The 19,333-nt window shown below is 50.5% G+C and overlaps 1 protein-coding gene across 2 annotated transcripts in view; it reads right to left on the bottom strand.

Moving 5' to 3' along the window:
• Nucleotides 1-14,404, bottom strand: part of CEP95 (centrosomal protein 95) — a 48,763-nt gene extending 34,359 nt beyond the window's left edge. Inside the window, exons 1-9 of one of the 2 annotated variants that reach the window (XM_082271403.1) lie at nucleotides 14,328-14,404; nucleotides 12,307-12,435; nucleotides 12,090-12,197; nucleotides 8,364-8,477; nucleotides 7,501-7,585; nucleotides 7,075-7,175; nucleotides 4,697-4,831; nucleotides 1,919-2,149; nucleotides 1,575-1,805 (exon numbers count right to left, since the gene is read on the bottom strand). In XM_082271403.1, the coding sequence (XP_082127529.1) occupies nucleotides 1,575-1,805; nucleotides 1,919-2,149; nucleotides 4,697-4,831; nucleotides 7,075-7,175; nucleotides 7,501-7,585; nucleotides 8,364-8,477; nucleotides 12,090-12,197; nucleotides 12,307-12,435; nucleotides 14,328-14,346 (1,153 nt within the window). In that variant the 5' untranslated portion in view covers nucleotides 14,347-14,404. The remainder of the gene's footprint in view (nucleotides 1-1,574; nucleotides 1,806-1,918; nucleotides 2,150-4,696; nucleotides 4,832-7,074; nucleotides 7,176-7,500; nucleotides 7,586-8,363; nucleotides 8,478-12,089; nucleotides 12,198-12,306; nucleotides 12,436-14,327) is intronic. The other variant, XM_082271404.1, reaches the window with a different exon arrangement.
• Between the last annotated feature and the right edge of the window lie 4,929 nt (nucleotides 14,405-19,333).

Here is a 19,333-nt window from a genome sequence, read left to right as displayed (position 1 = left end):
GCATGGTGTGCTCCTTGTGTCCTGTGTGCTCAGCACATATGTGCACAGTGTGCTCCTTGTGTCCTGTGTGCTCAGCACCTGTGTGCACGGTGTGCTCCTTGTGTCCTGTGCGCTCAGCACCTGTGTGCACGGTGCGCTCCTTGTGCTCAGGACGTGTGTGCTCCTTGTGCCATGTATGCTCAGGACGTGTGTGCATGGTGTGCTCCTTGTGTCCTGCGTGCTTAGCACGTGTGTGCACGGTGTGCTCCTTGTGTCCTGCGTGCTTAGCACGTGTGTGCTTCTTGTGTCCTGCGTGCTCAGCACGTGTGTATGCACGGTGTGCTCCTTGTGTCCTGCGTGCTCAGCACGTGTGTGCACGGTGTGCTCCTTGTGCTTAGGACGTGTGTGCCCCTTGTGCCTGTATGCTCAGGACATGTGTGCATGGTGTGCCCCTTGTTGTGCCATGTATGCTCAGGACGTGTGTGCACGGTGTGCTCCTTGTGCTTAGGACGTGTGTGCCCCTTGTGCCTGTATGCTCAGGACGTGTGTGCATGGTGTGCTCCTTGTGTCCTGTGTGCTCAGCACATATGTGCACAGTGTGCTCCTTGCGTCCTGTGTGCTCAGCACCTGTGTGCACGGTGTGCTCCTTGTGTCCTGCGTGCTTAGCACGTGTGTGCACGGTGTGCTGCGTGCTCAGCACGTGTGTATGCACGGTGTGCTCCTTGTGTCCTGCGTGCTCAGCACGTGTGTGCACGTGTGTGCTTCTTGTGTCCTGCGTGCTCAGCACGTGTGTATGCACGGTGTGCTCCTTGTGTCCTGCGTGCTCAGCACGTGTGTATGCACGGTGTGCTCCTTGTGCTTAGGACGTGTGTGCCCCTTGTGCCTGTATGCTCAGGACATGTGTGCATGGTGTGCCCCTTGTGCCATGTATGCTCAGGACGTGTGTGCACGGTGTGCTGCGTGCTCAGCACGTGTGTATGCACGGTGTGCTCCTTGTGTCCTGCGTGCTCAGCACGTGTGTGCACGTGTGTGCTTCTTGTGTCCTGCGTGCTCAGCACGTGTGTATGCACGGTGTGCTCCTTGTGTCCTGCGTGCTCAGCACGTGTGTATGCACGGTGTGCTCCTTGTGCTTAGGACGTGTGTGCCCCTTGTGCCTGTATGCTCAGGACATGTGTGCATGGTGTGCCCCTTGTGCCATGTATGCTCAGGACGTGTGTGTATGGTGTGCTCCTTGCGCCATGTATGCTCAGGACGTGTGTGCATGGTGTGCTCCTTGTGCACTGTGAGAGAGAGGGGAGAAGGAGAAAAGGAGACTGAGACAGACTGTCCTGATAGACTGGTGTGCAATCACTGTAGTCTATGCACCCCAGTGAGGATACAGGAGAGGAGAAGAAGACACATCCAAGGAGGATGCAACATTTAAAAAGGAGAGCGCTGGAAGAGAAGAGTGCAGCACTGGGGAGTAGAGCGGGCAGGGAGAGGGAGCATGCCTCCTGAGATGACTGAGAGCAGAACCCCCCCCCCCCCCTCCCCGTGCTTCTTAGAGGAGACAGGGAGTGTCCTTCTCTATATTATACAGGAACAGGGCTGTCTACCTTCATGTAAGGCTGTAGTCCTCTCAGCAGCCCCTCTCAGTGTAGTCGTAGGCTCCCTGCTCCTCACTGGGCTCCCTGAAGTCCTATCGCTGCTTTCGGATTCCTGGATGTCTCGGCTGCCGGTCACCGGTCGTCCGTCCTTGGGCTGATACGGGGGTCTCAGAAGGATGCCAGATGGCGTCACCTCCTGACTCTGTTCATGTAGAGAGAATCCATTCACAGAGGGAAATCCTGTGTGGACAAGAAGACCAGGATCAAACTGGACCTCCACCTTGAGCATGCAGCGAACATCCCTCAACTTGTCCCCTTCTTCTTTTATATTATATAGAAATGGGGCGGTCTACCTTCAGCTGAGGTTCTAGTCTTCCTGGGGGCCCCTCTCACTGTACTGGTAGGTTCACCTCTCCTCAGCGGACTCTCTGCTGCTCGATCGCTGCTTTCGGACCCGGGGACGTCTTGGCTGATGGTCATTGGCCGGCTGTCCTTGGGTTGATACGGGGGTTTTAGAGGGATGGCGGATTGGGTCACCTCCTGATTCTGGTCATGCAGTGAGAATCCATTCACAGAAAGACCTCCTGAGCATACAAGAACATGATCAGATTAATGCCCCCTCTACCCCCCCCCTACAAGAATTAAACCTACCTATTAGCACATAAAATATAAAAATGAAAACCTGTGTGGCTGTCAAAAAAAGTCAGGTCTATAGGGTAGATGGAGTTCCACGGTGCGTGCATATGCGCCTGCGCATGCGCAGACCAGCAACTGGCAAGGCAGATGTTCATGCTCGTGGGTTAGGGAGAAAGCACAGGCGCACTCACGCAGCACCCTTCTCTAATGCTGGCGCCAGGCTGACTATTTAAACTGGCCTTCTGTATGGACTCATTGCTGTTTGGTCTGCAGCTTCTGTGTGTTGTTCCCGATTCCGTGTGACCTCTGATCCGGCTTATCTCTAACTGGTGATTGTCTGCTTCATACCCTGACCCCGGCTTGTCTACTGGATTTCACTTCTGCCTCCTGATTCTACCTAACTGTTCTCCTGGTACCAACTTGGCTTGTGACCCGACCATCCTGCTGTCTAGGTCTAATCTGCCCAACCATTACCGACCCGGCTTGTCTGTCCCTGCATCCTGCTCATCCGTTCTGCTACAACTGTCAGCCCAGCGAATCCTGCTTCCAGCTGCCTTCTACAGTCTGCCAAGGTCTGTGCCAGCTCTTCTACTACCAGCCTGCTCACTGCCACATCTACCGGCTGACTGCTGCCACGTAGAATACTGGACTGATTCCACTCCTACGTCACCGTGCTCCCATGGCTGCTGTCTCACTACCAGTGGCCCTCCACTATGAGAGGCCCTCCTCTACATGTCAGGCTCACCGACCGGGTACGTGACAGTGACCATGTCCTCTCCTTGGTCTGTCATATGCAACCATTGCAGCTCCCACAATGCAGCACAGGACTCCTAATCTAGGCTGACACCCTGCAGAGTGCAGAGATGGGGGGGGGGGGGGGGGGGGGGGGGCACACAGGCACCTTCTATCAGAATGTCATGCATTTTCTTTAAATGAGATTAACCGCTTAAGGACCGCCTGCCGCAGAAATACTGCGGCAGGCTGGCCCTCCTGTGCGAACCGCCATAGGTATATGTTGGTCGCGCGTCTGCAGCTAGGGGGGCGGCGGCGCGCTCCCGCCCCCACTCGGCTGCGGGGACTCCGATGCACTGGGCAGGCGGCTCCGATTGCCGCCCAACACCCGCGATCGTTCCCCGCTGGGAGAGAAGGACGGTCGGATGTTGTAAACACAGCTGACCGTTCTCCCTGGAATGATCACAGAGTGCCTGTGATCCTTCTATATAGGATCGCATGTCTCTGATCATTTCACAAGCCACGCCCCCACAGTTAGAATCACTCCCCTAGGTACACATTTAACCCTTTGATCGCCCCTGGGTTAACCCCTTCCCTGCCAGTGTCATTAGTACAGTGACAGTGCATATTTTTAGCACCGATTACTGTAGTAATGTCACTGGTACCCCCAAAAGCGTCAAATATGTCAGTTAGGGGTCAGATCTGTCCGCCGCAATGTCACAGTCCTGAGATATAGATATATAATAATAAAAAAAAAAAAAAAAAAAAAAAATCGCAGATCGCCGCCATTACTAGTAATAAAAAAAAATACACACAATAAAAATGACTTTCCCGTAGTTAGTACACGCGTTAACCTTTGCGCAAACCAATTAAAATACGCTTATTGTGATTATTTTACCAATACAAATACAGCAGAATACAAATAGGCCGAAAATGTTAAATTTTGACTTTGACAGTTTTTTTTTTGGGAATGTTATATAGCAGAATGTGAAAAATATATATTTTTTCAGAATTGTCGCTCTTTTTTTTTTTTTTTTACAGCGCAAATCAAAAAAAAAAAAAAAAAAAACGCACAGGTGATCAAATACCACCAAAAGAAATTTCTATTTGTGGGGAAAAAAGGACATCAATTTTATTTGGATTCAGCGTTGTACGACCGCGCAATTGTCCATTACAGTAACGCAGTGCTGAATCGCAAAATAGGGCCTGGTCATTGAGGGGGAAAATCCTTCCGGTCCAGAAGTGGTTAAAGTGACAGTTGGTTATATTAACTGATAGCAGCACCTCAGCTTAAAGCGTAACTCCACTTTTTTTGAGGAAAAAAAAAAATATACAAAACATTCCCCTCTGGGTGATCTCTGTACATTGCAGGGATTTTAATAAACTTTGTTGCAGATTCCTTCCTTTTGTTATTCTGAAGAAATCATTGTTTGTTCCTCTGTGCTGAGTGGGTCTAATGGGAGGGGTTTCATAATTATCAATCAGCTGTGGCAGCTGCAGAGCTCTAATAAGGAAATCTGCTGGGCCTGCATCCCTTTAGAGACGTGTTCCTATTGGGAGTATCTCACCAAAAATGACATTTGTGTTGCAGGGGATGCCAGAAATCTGATTTGTATCTTAGTGCAGACTTCTGGGAAAATTGGTGAGCCAATCACACAAGCAGGAAATGTTTCTGGGGGGGTGTGGTCAGTATACATTCTGTGTCCCTATAATATCACTCCATTACACTGATCTGCCCCTTCCCCATGCAGTCCGATACTCACTATGCGGGGTGCGCTCTGCCCCTGGGAGAGAAGGAACACAAGGATGGGTGACTGATCTCAAAGCACCAGTGCTGGCGCCAGCCTCAGAGGTGGCAGTCCGGTCCGTTCTCGGTCTCAATCCTTCTACAGTAAACCCTGAAAGTCAAGAGCGAAGAAATAATTACACTAAAGGAGGGAAATTAGCCTCACTATCCATCCAAACATGCCAATTTTCTGACACTTCTGGATTTTTACTTTTGTATCTCTCCAGTCATTCAGGTTTGTAGAGGACAAAATATCCTTTCTGAACCACAAGATGGCCCTGACTTGAGTCTATGCCCTTGTCACTTTCGCCTAACGGCCCCAAAAGGGATAGAGATATAATAATAAATATATAAATATAATTTTTTTTTTTTTTTTGCAAAATGTAAAATTTTTTTTTTTTTTGCTTTTTAGTTTAAAATGTGAGGTGTGAGGTCTTTTTTACCCCAGATCTCACATTAAAGAGGTCCTGTCCTGCTTTTTTTTTTTTTTTTTTAATTACAAGGGATGTTTACATTCCCGGTGATGGGAAATAAAAGGGATCAAGAAAAAATAAATAAAAAGGGCATAATAATAATAATAATAAAGTAAAATAAATAGGGGGTAAAAAAAATAAAAAATACAGTAATAATTTAAAGCATGCCGTATCTCCGAGCTCACGCACAGAAGCGAACGCATACGCAAGTCACGCCCAACATGTAAACGGTGTTCAAACCACACATGTGAGGTATCGCCGCGATCGTTAGAGAGAGAGCAATCATTCTAACCCTAGACCTCCTCTGTAACTCTAAACTGGTAACCTGTAAAAATGTTTAAAATGTCGCCTATGGAGATTTTTTTAAGTATCGTAGTTTGTCGCCATTCCATGAGCGTGCGCAATTTTAAAGCAAGACTTGTTCGGTATCAATTTATACTCAGCATAACATCTTTCACAATATACAAAAAACTGGGCTAACTTTACCTTTTTCTTATTTTTTTAATTAAATGTTTTTTCCGAAAAAATTTTTTAAGTTTGTAAGACCGCTGCGCTAATATGGTGTGACAAAGTATTGCAACGATCTCCATTATATTGAAGAGAGGTAGGAAGCAACCCATATCTAGACAAATAGCCCTCATCCCGGTTGAGTAATTTTACAAAAAAATGTATTGGGATCACTGATGTGGAATACATTTTTTTGTAAGATCTCCATTACATTCTCTAGGGTCTCTGCTATAGAAAAAAAAAAAAAAAATATATATATATATATATATATATATATATATATATATATATATATATATATATATATATATATATATATATATATATATATATATATATATATATATATATATATATATACATACATACACACATATACACACACACACATTATATATACACAATGCGACTGTGTTGCCCCCCCCCCCCCACACTCCTAGGAGGCGGGTCCATGACAGCCTGGAATAAAAGGCAAGTGCGTCATTCAACCCAGAAGACTGAGGACATCGAGTGGCAGAAAAGTAGTACTGCGGGGACTCTTGAGTTTTACTTATTCTATCATTACTGTGCAGCTGCATCTTATTTTTGAAGTTCCACTTTAAATTTGACAGAGTGAAGATTGAGGACCTCCTGACAGCAGAATTTACCTGGAAATCGCTGGCATGAATACCTCCGGAGTCACTAACCCTGAACAAGCAATTCTCAATATCTATATAAAAAGTTTCCTTATACTGATACGTACATATAGATTTATTAAAATTAATTGAACACAATGTAAACTATCAATAAGCGGTGAGATACGCCCCCCGTGTCGGCAGGGTGAGCGGTGACATACGCCCCCCGTGTCGGCAGGGTGAGCGGTGACATACGCCCCCCGTGTCGGCAGGGTGAGCGGTGACATACGCCCCCCGTGTCGGCAGGGTGAGCGGTGACATACGCCCCCCGTGTCGGCAGGGTGAGCGGTGACATACGCCCCGCGTGTCGGCAGGGTGAGCGGTGACATACGCCCGGCGTGTCGGCAGGGTGAGCGGTGACATACGCCCGGCGTGTCGGCAGGGTGGGCGGTGACATACGCCCGGCGTGTCGGCAGGGTGGGCGGTGACATACGCCCGGCGTGTCGGCAGGGTGGGCGGTGACATACGCCCGGCGTGTCGGCAGGGTGGGCGGTGACATACGCCCGGCGTGTCGGCAGGGTGGGCGGTGACATACGCCCGGCGTGTCGGCAGGGTGGGCGGTGACATACGCCCGGCGTGTCGGCAGGGTGGGCGGTGACATACGCCCGGCGTGTCGGCAGGGTGAGCGGTGACATACGCCCGGCGTGTTGGCAGAGTGAGCAGTGAGACAACGGGTCAGAACATCCAATCACAATGTATACCTCTCTGAGTGAAGGTGTGCGCCGTGTCCCCCAGCCGGATGAGCTCGCCGGTGGATTCCGAGCCGTCCACTTCCCAGGAGGGAGCGATGGGCTCCGAGGACCTGCAGAGGAGAAGAGATTTCAATGAAGCAGCATGGAGTCTGTTAGGAATATTCAGGAAACGGTACAAGGGTCAAAGTGCAGTGTCCACAGCTACCAATCAGAGCCCATATTCTGACCTCTGATTGGCTGCTGTGGAGTTTTGCACTCTTCACTCAGACCTCTGCTCCCTTTACTGTCTCCGTATATTGAGGACTTTATCATTGGTATGAATAAAGGACATGTATAGGGGAGAAATGACCATTAAATTTTTGGGTTTATAAACATTTTTATGAGCACCATGTGAAATAATTGAAGAAGAGATCTGAAAAATCTCCAGAAAGTTACCCCGGAGAAGGGGGCGGTCTCAGCGGGGGCAACGCATCCTTCCGTCCTTCATACTGATCCCGCAGATCCCTGTAATCCGCATCATCTGAGAGAGAGAGAGAGAGAGAGAGAGAGAGAGAGAGAGAGAGAACACAGACGGGTCAGAAGAGACTTCACTCAGAGGGGGAACGTGGTGGTTGGAGAAGAGATCTGATTAAGAAGGAGCGTGGTGGTGGGAGAAGAGAAGTGGCAGTGATGAAAGAAGAGACGTGGCTCAGGAGTGTGGTAGTGGTAGAAGAGACGTGACTCAGAGGGAGAAGCGAAATGGCTCAGAGGGAGCATAGTGGTGGGGATGGGAGAAGAGACGTAGCTCAGAGGGAGTGTGGTGGTGGGAGAAGAGGCTTGACACAGAGGGAGTGTGGTGGTGGGAGACGAAGAGCCGTGTCTCAGAGGAAGTGTGGTGGTGGTGGGAGAAGAGCCGTGTCTCAGAGGGAGTGTGGTGGGGGTGGGAGAAGAGGCTTGGCCCAGAGGGAGTGTGGTGGCGGTGGGAGAAGAGGCTTGGCCCAGAGGGAGTGTGGTGGCGGTGGGAGAAGAGGCTTGGCCCAGAGGGAGTGTGGTGGCGATGGGAGAAGAGCCGTGTCTCAGAGGGAGTGTGGTGGTGGTGGTGGTGGGAGAAGAGCCGTGTCTCAGAGGGAGCGTGGTGGGAGAAGAGGCTTAGCTCAGAGGGAGTGTGGTGAAGGTGGTGGGAGAAGAGCCGTGTCTCAGAGGGGTGGTGGAGTTCATATAGATCTGATCATGTTATAGGAGGAGATGCAGTGATTAGGGGTGGTCAGTATAGATAGGAAAGGTCACAGCTGGAGAACGCCCCCTGGTGGTTCCCTCACCTCCGTTCTGAGAAGAAGCTTCGCTGATTTGCTCCGTCAGATACTCCAACAATCCATCGAATATCTCCAGGAGGTTGCGGATGGATTCTGCGTCTCCTCGGACAATATTCTCCCCTGCAGGAAAGAGAAAACGGGTGTCAGCCCCTGCGGGGTCACATCACACCTCGCCGAGGACTCATCACACCTCGCCGAGGACTCCTCACACCTCGCCGAGGACTCCTCACACCTCGCCGAGGACTCCTCACACCTCGCCGAGGACTCCTCACACCTCGCCGAGGACTCCTCACACCTCGCCGAGGACACATCACACCTCCCCGAGGACACATCACACCTCCCCGAGGACACATCACACCTCCCCGAGGACACATCACACCTCCCCGAGGACACATCACACCTCCCCGAGGACTCATCACACCTCCCCGAGGACACTTCACACCTCCCCGAGGACACTTCACACCTCCCCGAGGACACTTCACAGGACACTTCACACCTCGCCGAGGACACTTCACACCTCGCCGAGGACTCATCACACCTCGCCGAGGACTCATCACACCTCGCCGAGGACTCATCACACCTCGCCGAGGACTCATCACACCTCCCCGAGGACTCATCACACCTCCCCGAGGACTCATCACACCTCCCCGAGGACTCATCACACCTCCCCGAGGACTCATCACACCTCCCCGAGGACACTTCACACCTCCCCGAGGACACTTCACACCTCCCCGAGGACACTTCACAGGACACTTCACACCTCGCCGAGGACACTTCACACCTCGCCGAGGACACTTCACACCTCGCCGAGGACTCATCACACCTCGCCGAGGACTCATCACACCTCGCCGAGGACTCATCACACCTCGCCGAGGACTCATCACACCTCGCCGAGGACTCATCACACCTCCCCGAGGACTCATCACACCTCCCCGAGGACTCATCACACCTCCCCGAGGACTCATCACACCTCCCCGAGGACTCATCACACCTCCCCGAGGACTCTTCACACCTCCCCGAGGACACTTCACACCTCCCCGAGGACACTTCACACCTCCCCGAGGACACTTCACACCTCCCCGAGGACACTTCACACCTCCCCGAGGACACTTCACACCTCCCCGAGGACACTTCACACCTCCCCGAGGACACTTCACACCTCCCCGAGGACACTTCACACCTCCCCGAGGACACTTCACACCTCCCCGAGGACTCATCACACTTCCCCGAGGACTCATCACACCTCCCCGAGGACTCATCACACCTCCCCGAGGACTAATCACACCTCGCCGAGGACACTTCACACCTCACACCGCGGATGACAGGTCCACTGACAAAACAAAGACTCCGCCACCGGCCATCCTGCCTCTGTCTGCCCATTCCGACCCTTCTTTTCCCCTGGTGATCTGGCCAGTAACACAGCTCCTGTATTAGAGCACCCCACTCTGGATGAAGGAGCACAGGGGGCACAGCAGACAGCAGAATAGCCAGCCTGGGGGGAGGGGAGTGTTAGATGGATTAGCGGATTTAGATAAACTGAAGCAAAACTCCAACCCACACTTCATAATCAGTTACAGAAAACAGTTTCTTCCATTTGGGATAAAAGGTTTTACATCAATAAAGGCGGATCATTGTAAGCACCCCTGCCAGTGGTACGTCCCTTCCCTGTAAACTGACACATTTGGAAGAGCGCGTTCTTTTGAAGAACCACAGACTTACTGGCTGGATCGCCAGATGAAAATGGAAGAAAGCGTAAAAGAAAAGAAAATGAATGCGGCCGTCGCATCAAAGAGATTGGTAATCTGCGATATAATAAATGTTTGCATTTGGGATAAATACTGCTTTAAAAAATAACTGAGGACAGTCCATAGAACAGCCAGGAAGCGAGCATTTCCTGAGTCAGCAATAATTGGTTAATGCATATTTTGGGCTTTTATAAACCACTTGCTGTGAAAAAAAATAAAATTAAAGTAGCAGCGCCCTGTAACTGCACAGCACTTCCGGGTTTCACCCATGCCTGGTCCCCCCCCTAAATCTGTGGTTCCTCCCAACAGAGTATAATAGCCGGCAGGAAGATTTACAGGCCACATTGGGGAGGGGGGGGGGCCTAGCTTTCTGATAGGGGTACCTCCATGACACCAGCCCCCGCTTGGCTACATGACACACTGACAACCCCCCCCCCCCCCCCCCACAGCTCCCAATAAGTGGGTTGAATACGATTGGCCATTGCTCAAGCGCCATCTAGTGGAAGAATGAACCCCAGGCTCCCAAGAAGTGGGTTGAATACAACTGGCCAATATTTAACCTTGTAGCAGAGCGCCATCTAGTGGCAGAATGAACCCCAGGCTCCCAAGAAGTGGGTTGAATACAGCTGGCCATTAGTCAATCCATAAGCAGAGCGCCATCTAGTGGAAGAATGAACCCCAGGCTCCCAAGAAGTGGGTTGAATACAGCTTGCCAATATTTAACCTAGAAGCAGAGCGCCATCTAGTAGCAGAAGGAACTCCAGGCTCCCAAGAAGTGGGTTGAATACCACTGTACTGCCCATTATTCAACCCATAAGCAGAGCGCCATCTAGTGGAAGAATGAATTCCAGGTTTCCAAGAGGTATGTTGAATACTGCTGGCCATTATTCAACCAATAGGCAGAGCGCCATCTAGTGGCAGAATGAACCCCAGGTTCCCAACCAAGAAGTGGGTAGAATACCATTGGCCATTATTCAGCCCATAGGCAGAGCGCCATCTAATGGAGGAATGAACCCCCGGCTCCCAAGAAGTGGGTTGAATAACACTGCCCATTATTCAACCCATAAGCAGAGCGCCATCTATTGGGGAGCCTGGGGTTCATTCTGCCACTAGATGGCGCTCTGCCTATTAGTTGAATAATGGCCAGTGGTATTCAACCCACTTCTTGGGAGCCTGGGGTTCATTCTGCAAGAAGTGGGTTGAATACCCCTGTACTGCCCATTATTTAACCCATAAGCAGAGCGCCATCTAGTGGCAGAATGAACCCCAGGCTTCCAAAAAGTGGGTTGAATAACACTGGCTATTATTGAACCTATAGACAGAGCGCCATCTAGAGGCAAAATAAACCCCAGGCTCCCAAGAAGTGGATTGAATAACGCTGCCCATTATTCAACCAATAGAGAGAGAGTGTCATCTAGTGGAAGAATGAACCCCAGGCTCCCAAGAAGTGGATTGAATACCGCTGGCCATTACTCAATCCAAAAGAAGAGCGCCATCTAGTGGCAGAATGAACTCTGGGCTTCCAAGAAGTGGGTTGAATAGCCCGCTGGCCATTATTCAACCAATAAGCAGAGCGCCACCTAGTGGCAGAAAGAACCCCAGGCTTCCAAGAAGTGGTATTCAACCCATAAGCAGAGCGCCATCTAGTGGCAGAAAGAACCTCCTGCGAGGGGGGGGGGGTACAGCTCCAGACTGAAGGTGAGCTTTGCTCAGCAATGAGACATTTTATATTATTATCTGTGCCGGGCAATGTCACCATTTCTAATCCTCTGACCAGCATCGGATTAATTAAAGCGAGAATCTGGTTGCTATGAGCAACACAGACAGTTCAACTTCTAGAACCCGACACACCCTGAAGAATGTCCACTGTGCAGCACAGCAATAGATATTTCGGAATGTCGCTGACCGCTGTGATGTCATGGTCTGTCAGCAATTTCCCAGCATGCACTGCAGACACCCCCCCCCCCCCGCCATTTCAGTGACCTACCCGTTATATGAGACAGGCTGACTTGCAGATAGTCCAGGGCCAGAGAGTCGATCACAGATTGCATGTTGTGGGCGTCGTCCTCCTGACTGCCGGACTTGGCGATGAAATCTGCAAAAACGCGTTGAGTCATTGGCGCCCCAAATACTTTGAAAACGGCCGCTCTGTACCCATCACATGACCCCGTCACATGACCCCGTCACATGACCCCGTCACTCACCTGGCACCTTCTCCCCCAGAATAGCCTCGTACAGCGCCACGAAGACGCCGGCGTCGCACTGCGTCAGCTCTCCGACTTGGCGGTTGATGTGACATCGGCTGAGAAGGTTGTTGGCGATGGCGATCCAATCTGAGAGAAGAGAGAGAGAGGACAGGCGATGAACAGGAACTCCTTTATCCCACTTCCTGTTGTGTCTACAGAACAGGAAGTGATGGGAAATGCAGAAATTTAGGTTGTCACTAGAGCAGCAATAAAAGGGAAATCTTCCATTGGGGACACCTACTTGCAAAGGACTTCCCCTTGCTCCAGAGAGATTTTCTCTCACTTCCCTTTGTGTCTATGGAACAGGAAGTGATGGGAAATCCAAATTGTCACCAAAGCAGCAATAAAAGGAAAAATCTTCTAATGGGAACATCTACTTGTGCAAGGGGACTTCCCTTATTTCTGAGATATTTTCTCTCACTTCCTGATGTATCTATGGGACAGGAAGTGATGGGAAATCCACAATTTTAGGTTGTCACCAAAGCAGCAATAAAAGGAGAAATCTTCTAATGGGGACAACTATTTGCGGGGGGGGGGGGACTTCTCTTATTCCGGAGAGATTTTCTCTTACTTCCTGTTATGTCTGTGGGACAGGAAGTGATGGAAAATCCACAAATTTTAGGTCTTCACCAGAGAAGCAAAGGGGAAATCTTTGAATGGGGATATCTACTTGTAGGGGACTCCTTCTTATTCTTCTAATGGGGACAACTATTTTCGGGGGGGGACTTCCCTTATTCCGGAGGGATTTTCTCCCACTTCCTGTTGTGTCTACAGAACAGGAAGTGATGGGAAATGAAAACATTTAGGTTGTCACTAGAGCAGCAAAAAAAGGGAAATCTTCTAATGGAGACAACTACTTGTAAAGGACTTCCCCTTACTTCATGGAGATTTCCTCTCACTTCCTGTTGCGTCTACGCAACAGGAAGTAACGGGAAATCCTAAATTTTAGGTGATCACCAGAGCAACAATAAAAAGGGAAATCTTCTTTACGGGAAAACTACTTGCAAAGGACTTCCCCTTACTTCACAGAGATATTTTCTCACTTCCTGTAGTGTCTACAGAACAGGAAGTGAAGGAAAATCCAAAATTGTAAGTTGTCACCAAAGCAGCAATAAAAGGGGAAATCTACTAATGGGGACACCGACATGCAAAGGACTTCCCCTAACTTCAGAGAATTTTTCCGAAATCTCGGACAAGCTGAATAGAATGTTCTGTCCCCCTGCTGGTAGTAAATCCCTAAACCCTGTGCTGTCACACAACACAACTCACCTTCCAAAGACATTACCTAGGAGGATCTCCGGGTCTTCTGTGTAGAAGAACTCAACGTCTGACATCACCTGACAACTGTCCGCACCCGGGAGCCATCATCCCATACTAATCCTACAACTCCCATCCATATCACCGTCTATTACAGCAACACAGCGATCTCTGTACAGCACTGTGGTATATGTCAGAGATATATACATGTATAATAATAATAGTGTGTGACTGTGGGGGAGGGGACATTAGAGTGTAAGCTCCTCTGGTACAGAGACTGATGTGACTGTGAGGGAGGGGACATTCGAGTGTAAGCTCCTGTGGTGCAGAGACTGATGTGACTGTGGGGGAGGGGACATTAGAGTGTAAGCTCCTGTGGTGCAGAGACTGATGTGACTGTGGGGGAGGGGACATTAGAGTGTCAGCTCCTGTGGTGCAGAGACTGATGTGACTGTGGGGGAGGGGACATTAGAGTGTCAGCTCCTGTGGTGCAGAGACTGAGGTGACTGTGGGGGAGGGGACATTAGAGTGTAAGCTCCTGTGGTGCAGAGACTGATGTGACTGTGGGGGAGGGGACATTAGAGTGTAAGCTCCTCTGGTATAGAGACTGATGTGACTGTGGGGGAGGAGACATTAGAGTGTAAGCTCCTGTGGTGCAGAGACTGAGGTGACTGTGGGGGAGGGGACATTAGAGTGTAAGCTCCTGTGGTGCAGAGACTTACCCAGCTCCTGTGTGCCCATAGTGATTCCGGCTCCAGCAGTCAGTGGTATGTGGGGAGCCAGGCTCTAGTTGCCCCAGTTGCCTTGGTTACAGGGGTAGCAAGCTCCAGTTGCCCCAGTCACAGGGGTGGGAAGGTCCAGTTGCCCCAGTCACAGGGGTGCCAGCCTCCAGTTGCCCCAGTCACAGGGGTAGGGAGCTCCAGGCACCTTTTCGGTGTCCCCAGGCACACTCAGCTCTCAGGGGCCCCGTTGTCAGGCAGTATTGGGGACATTTAAACGGCCGCCTTCTCTGATTGGTCGCCTGTTACTTCCGGATATGACGTCACACATCTCAGGTAAAAACCGGAGTATTTCAGCCCGCCGCTCCTCTCCCGGACTCGAATCTCCTCAACCGTTACCGAACCGACTCCTCGTTCTAATATGAACCGGAAACACCGGGCACCGTTTCCCTCGCTCTGAGCGCGGGTATCCCTCCGCCGCAGGGTAGTCCCGACTGACGTCACCGCACGAGGCAGCCCTGGGCGGAGCCGGAACCTCTCTGGTGATGTAATGGGGGAGGGGCTAACCGTCTAGGATGTTGCTATGGTGACCAGAGTCCAGTGTGTCCTTCCGCCATTGTTGTGTCTGTGATGGGGGGAGGGGAAGGTTCCCGGGCCTGAAAACTACTACAGCTGGTGAGGGCCAGGCCGGGGGAGACTTCAACTCACCCCCCTCCCCTCCCCCACATATATAAGAATCAATAAAACCCACAGAATGTGAGAAATCTACAGGCAGGGAATTATCTTCCGGGTGTCCCCACTAGGCAATTTCACCTCACTTCCTGTTCTGCTTTATGCTAAACAAGCTTACCCATCACTTCCTGTTCTACAACACCTGGACAGGAAATGAGGGTGTCACCAGTAATATAATCAGTAGGGGTCACCTCCTCCCAGCCACCTCTTTACTTCCTGTCCTACAACCCCTGGACAGTAAATGAGGGTGTCACCAGTAATATAATCAGTGGGGGTCACCTCCTCACTTCCTGTCCTACAACACTTGGACAGGAACTGGGAGTGTCACCAGCAATAGAATCAGTGGGGTCACCTATTCACTTCCTGTCTTACAACCCCTGGACGGGAAATGGGGGTGTCACCAGTAATAGAATGAGTGGGGGTCACCTCCTCCCTTTCTGTTCTACAACACCTGGACAAGAAATGGGGGTGTCACCAGCAATAGAATCAGTGGAGTCACCTCCTCACTTCCTGTCTTACAACCCCTGGACAGGAAATGGGGATGTCCCCGGCAATAGAATCAGTGGGGGTCACCTCCTCCCAGCCACCTCCTCACTTCCTGTTCTACCACACCTGGACAGGAAATAGGGGTGTCACCAGCAAAAGAATCAATGGGGTCACCTCCTCCCTTCCTGTTTTACAACGCCTGGACAGGAAATGGGGGTGTCACCAGCATTAGAATCAGTGGGGTCACCTCTTCACTTCCTGTTGTACAACACCTGGACAGGAAATGGGGGTGTCACCAGCACTAGAATCAGTGGGGTCACCTCTTCCCTGCCACCACTTCACTTCCTGTTGTACAACACCTGGTCAGGAAATGGGGGTGTCACTAGCAATAGAATCAGTGGGGTCACCTCTTCACTTCCTGTTGTAGAACACCAGGACAGGAAATGGGGGTGTTGGTGTCACCAGCACTAGAATCAGTGGGGTCACCTCTTCCCTGCCACCAACTCACTTCCTGTTGTACAACACCTGGACAGGAAATGGGGTTGTTGGTGTCCCCAGCACTAGAATCAGTGGGGTCACCTCTTCCCTGCCACCAACTCACTTCCTGTTGTACAACACCTGGACAGGAAATGGGGGTGTCGCCAGCACTAAAATCAGTGGGGTCACCTCTTCCCTGTCACCACCTCACTTCCTGTTGTACAACACCTGGACAGGAAATGGGAGTGTCACCAGCACTAGAATCAGTGGGGTCACCTCTTCACTTCCTGTTGTAGAACACCTGGACAGGAAATGGGGGTGTTGGTGTCACCAGCACTAGAATCAGTGGGGTCACCTCTTCCCTGCCTTCACATTACTTCCTGTTGTACAACACCTGGACAGGAAATGGAGTGTTGGTAAATGTACCCAGCGAGGGACTTGTTGCAATCTGTCAGGGGCTCGGAGAATATTTCCCCAACCACAGATAGAACACTGTGATGAGGAGAGGAGTGAGAAGTCTTCTGTTCCTGATCAGAATTCTACCTTGTTAGAGTGTGTCACCAGGCCAGGAAGTGAGATTTCCCCTTAATGAGGACAGACAGCAATAAAGCCTGACACAGGTCCCAACACAGGAGCTCAGTCACCAGAACAAGTGTTCCCACAGGAAGATTCCCCTCACTTCCTGTTCTTGTGACAACCATACCATGTCATTTCTCTGTCTGTGACCATCATCATAGAGGGGAACCTTCCAGCAGAGGCTTCCGTTCCAATAAAATGACATCTATCTATAATGGTGTACTTTGAAAAGACTTCTTTGCTTCCTGTTGTGTCTCTTGGGCTGGAATTGGAAGGAAATCTTCCCAGTGGGTGCAAGGAAAAACATGAGAGGGTCTCTAACCCTTCTACACCATAAAACACGAAATGCTTTATATACACTAAGGGTCTCCCCGTGACAGTAAATGAAAGCCCACCACTAAAGAGTCTCCCCAAGACAAGAAACGAAGGCCCACCACTAAGGGTCTCAACGAGACAGGAAACGAAGGCCCACCACTAAGGGTCTCAACGAGACAAGAAACAAAGGCCCACCACTAAGGGTCTCCCCCATGACAGGAAATGAAAGCCATCCACTATGGGTCTCCCCAAGACAGGAAATAAAGGTCCACCACTAAGGGTCTCCCCAAGACAGGAAATCAAGGCCCACCACTAAGGGTCTCCCCAAGACAGGAAATCAAGGCCCACCACTAAGGGTCTCCCCAAGAGAAGAAACAAGGGCCTGCCGCTAAGGGTCTTCCCAAGACAGGAAATGAAGGCCCCTCAATAAAGGTCTTGACAAAACAGGAAATGAAAGCCCACCACCAAGAAATTCCCCAAGAGAAGAAACAAGGGCCCTCCACTAAGGGTCTCCCCAAGACAGGAAATCAAGGCCCACCACTAAGGGTCTCCCCAAGGCAGGAAATGAAGGCCCACCACTAAGGGTCTCCCCAAGACAGGAAATGAAGGCCCTCCACTAAGGGTCTCCCCAAGGCAGGAAATGAAGGCCCACCACTAAGGGTCTCCCCAAGGCAGGAAACGAAGGCCCTCCACTAAGGGTCTCCCCAAGAGAAGAAACAAGGGCCCACCACTATGGGTCTCCCCAAGACAGGGAATGAAGGCCCTACACTAAGGGTCTCCACCAGGGGAAGAAACAAGGGCCCACCACTAAGGGTCTTCCCAAGACAGGAAAAGAAGGCCCATCACTAAAGGTCTTGACAAAACAGGAAATGAAAGCCCACCACTAAAGAACTCCCCAAGACAAGAAACAAAGACCCACCACTAAGGGTCTCCCCATGACAGGAAATGAAGGCCCACCACTAAGGGTCTCCCCAAGACAGGAAATGAAGGCCCTCCACTAAGGGTCTCCCCAAGGCAGGAAATGAAGGCCCACCACTAAGGGTCTCCCCAAGGCAGGAAATGAAGGCCCTCCACTAAGGGTCTCCCCAAGGCAGGAAATGAAGGCCCTCCACTAAGGGTCTCCCCAAGGCAGGAAATGAAGGCCCTACACTAAGGGTCTCCCCAAGGCAGGGAATGAAGGCCCTACACTAAGGGTCTCCACCAGGGGAAGAAACAAGGGCCCACCACTAAGGGTCTTCCCAAGACAGGAAAAGAAGGCCCATCACTAAAGGTCTTGACAAAACAGGAAATGAAAGCCCACCACTAAAGAACTCCCCAAGACAAGTGTAGCACCACCCCCGCAGGAGCTGCTGATTAGATTATTGGGTCTACGTCCTGCCTAACAACCCACAGAATTGGCTCGAACCCTCCCTAGGCACAACTGACCCAGACTAGGACTGGAATACCAAATGGCTACACAGATTGGAATATAACACTTCAATAAATAATAATGACCTGTTACCTCTCTCCAGCTGCAGTCCTTCTGGGTAATACAAGGTGACCACACACAAGCTTGCTTTTAAACAGGAAAGTTATTTACTGTGAATCAAATAAACAGTTTCGATACAGTAAAATATGACTTTGTAAAAGGATATACTAATTAATTAATCAAAGATAAGATAAATACTGTGATATCACTCCTCAAGGGCACATTAATTGTTTCAGGAAATGTCTCAGAGCCTATAGGACCGCCATCTTAATCACTATTATACTTTTGGAGATAAGGCTCAGCATTCAGTTAGACACAGTATCAGAATGTCAGACCTATCTGAGTCCGCTGTTTCTTCTCTATATCTTCGCTAGCAACGTTGGTGCACTCGCAATTTGTAATCCACATTGAGGATGGGTGATCAATAGAGAGAATGGCAGCAAACAGTTAGTAATCACCGCGGGGTGTCTGTGCAGGATTGCCGGTAAAACTTCTGTGAGAGATGTACTGGGCCACCTGGTATATTGCCTTCTACTACTCTAAGGCTAATCCTGACTAAAGTTACTTCTTTGATAGATATAGTCAGTTTTTGGGCAGGTGCCCTCTCACCAACAGGACTGTCTCCCAGGAAGCCTCCGCTGCTGTCTCAGTCTCCGGCCTCTGTCACCAGCCGCGCTAGGTATTTGGGGTGGATGAGTCTGGTCTCTGTAGAACATCGATGGGACCTCCAGGAGGGATCCTCCACTGGAGATGAAACACTGCAACTTAGTCACTTAAGGCCCAGGAGTTTCGGCCTAGCATACAGCATCAGCCCACAGCACTGGCATCCTGCTTGTCTCACTGTGTCTTTCCCAAGAGAGTGAGCCTGGCTCCTCCCTTCCTTTATAAAGCTTCCCCCAGAAGGCTGTGCGGTGCAGCAGTGCACCCTGGTATTCTCAAAGCACTATGGGCGATG

The sequence above is a fragment of the Pelophylax lessonae genome (assembly GCF_965119305.1).
Source record: "Pelophylax lessonae genome assembly, chromosome: 11".
In the NCBI taxonomy this organism is placed as follows: domain Eukaryota; kingdom Metazoa; phylum Chordata; class Amphibia; order Anura; family Ranidae; genus Pelophylax; species Pelophylax lessonae.
This window is presented reverse-complemented; position numbering and strand designations above follow the sequence as displayed.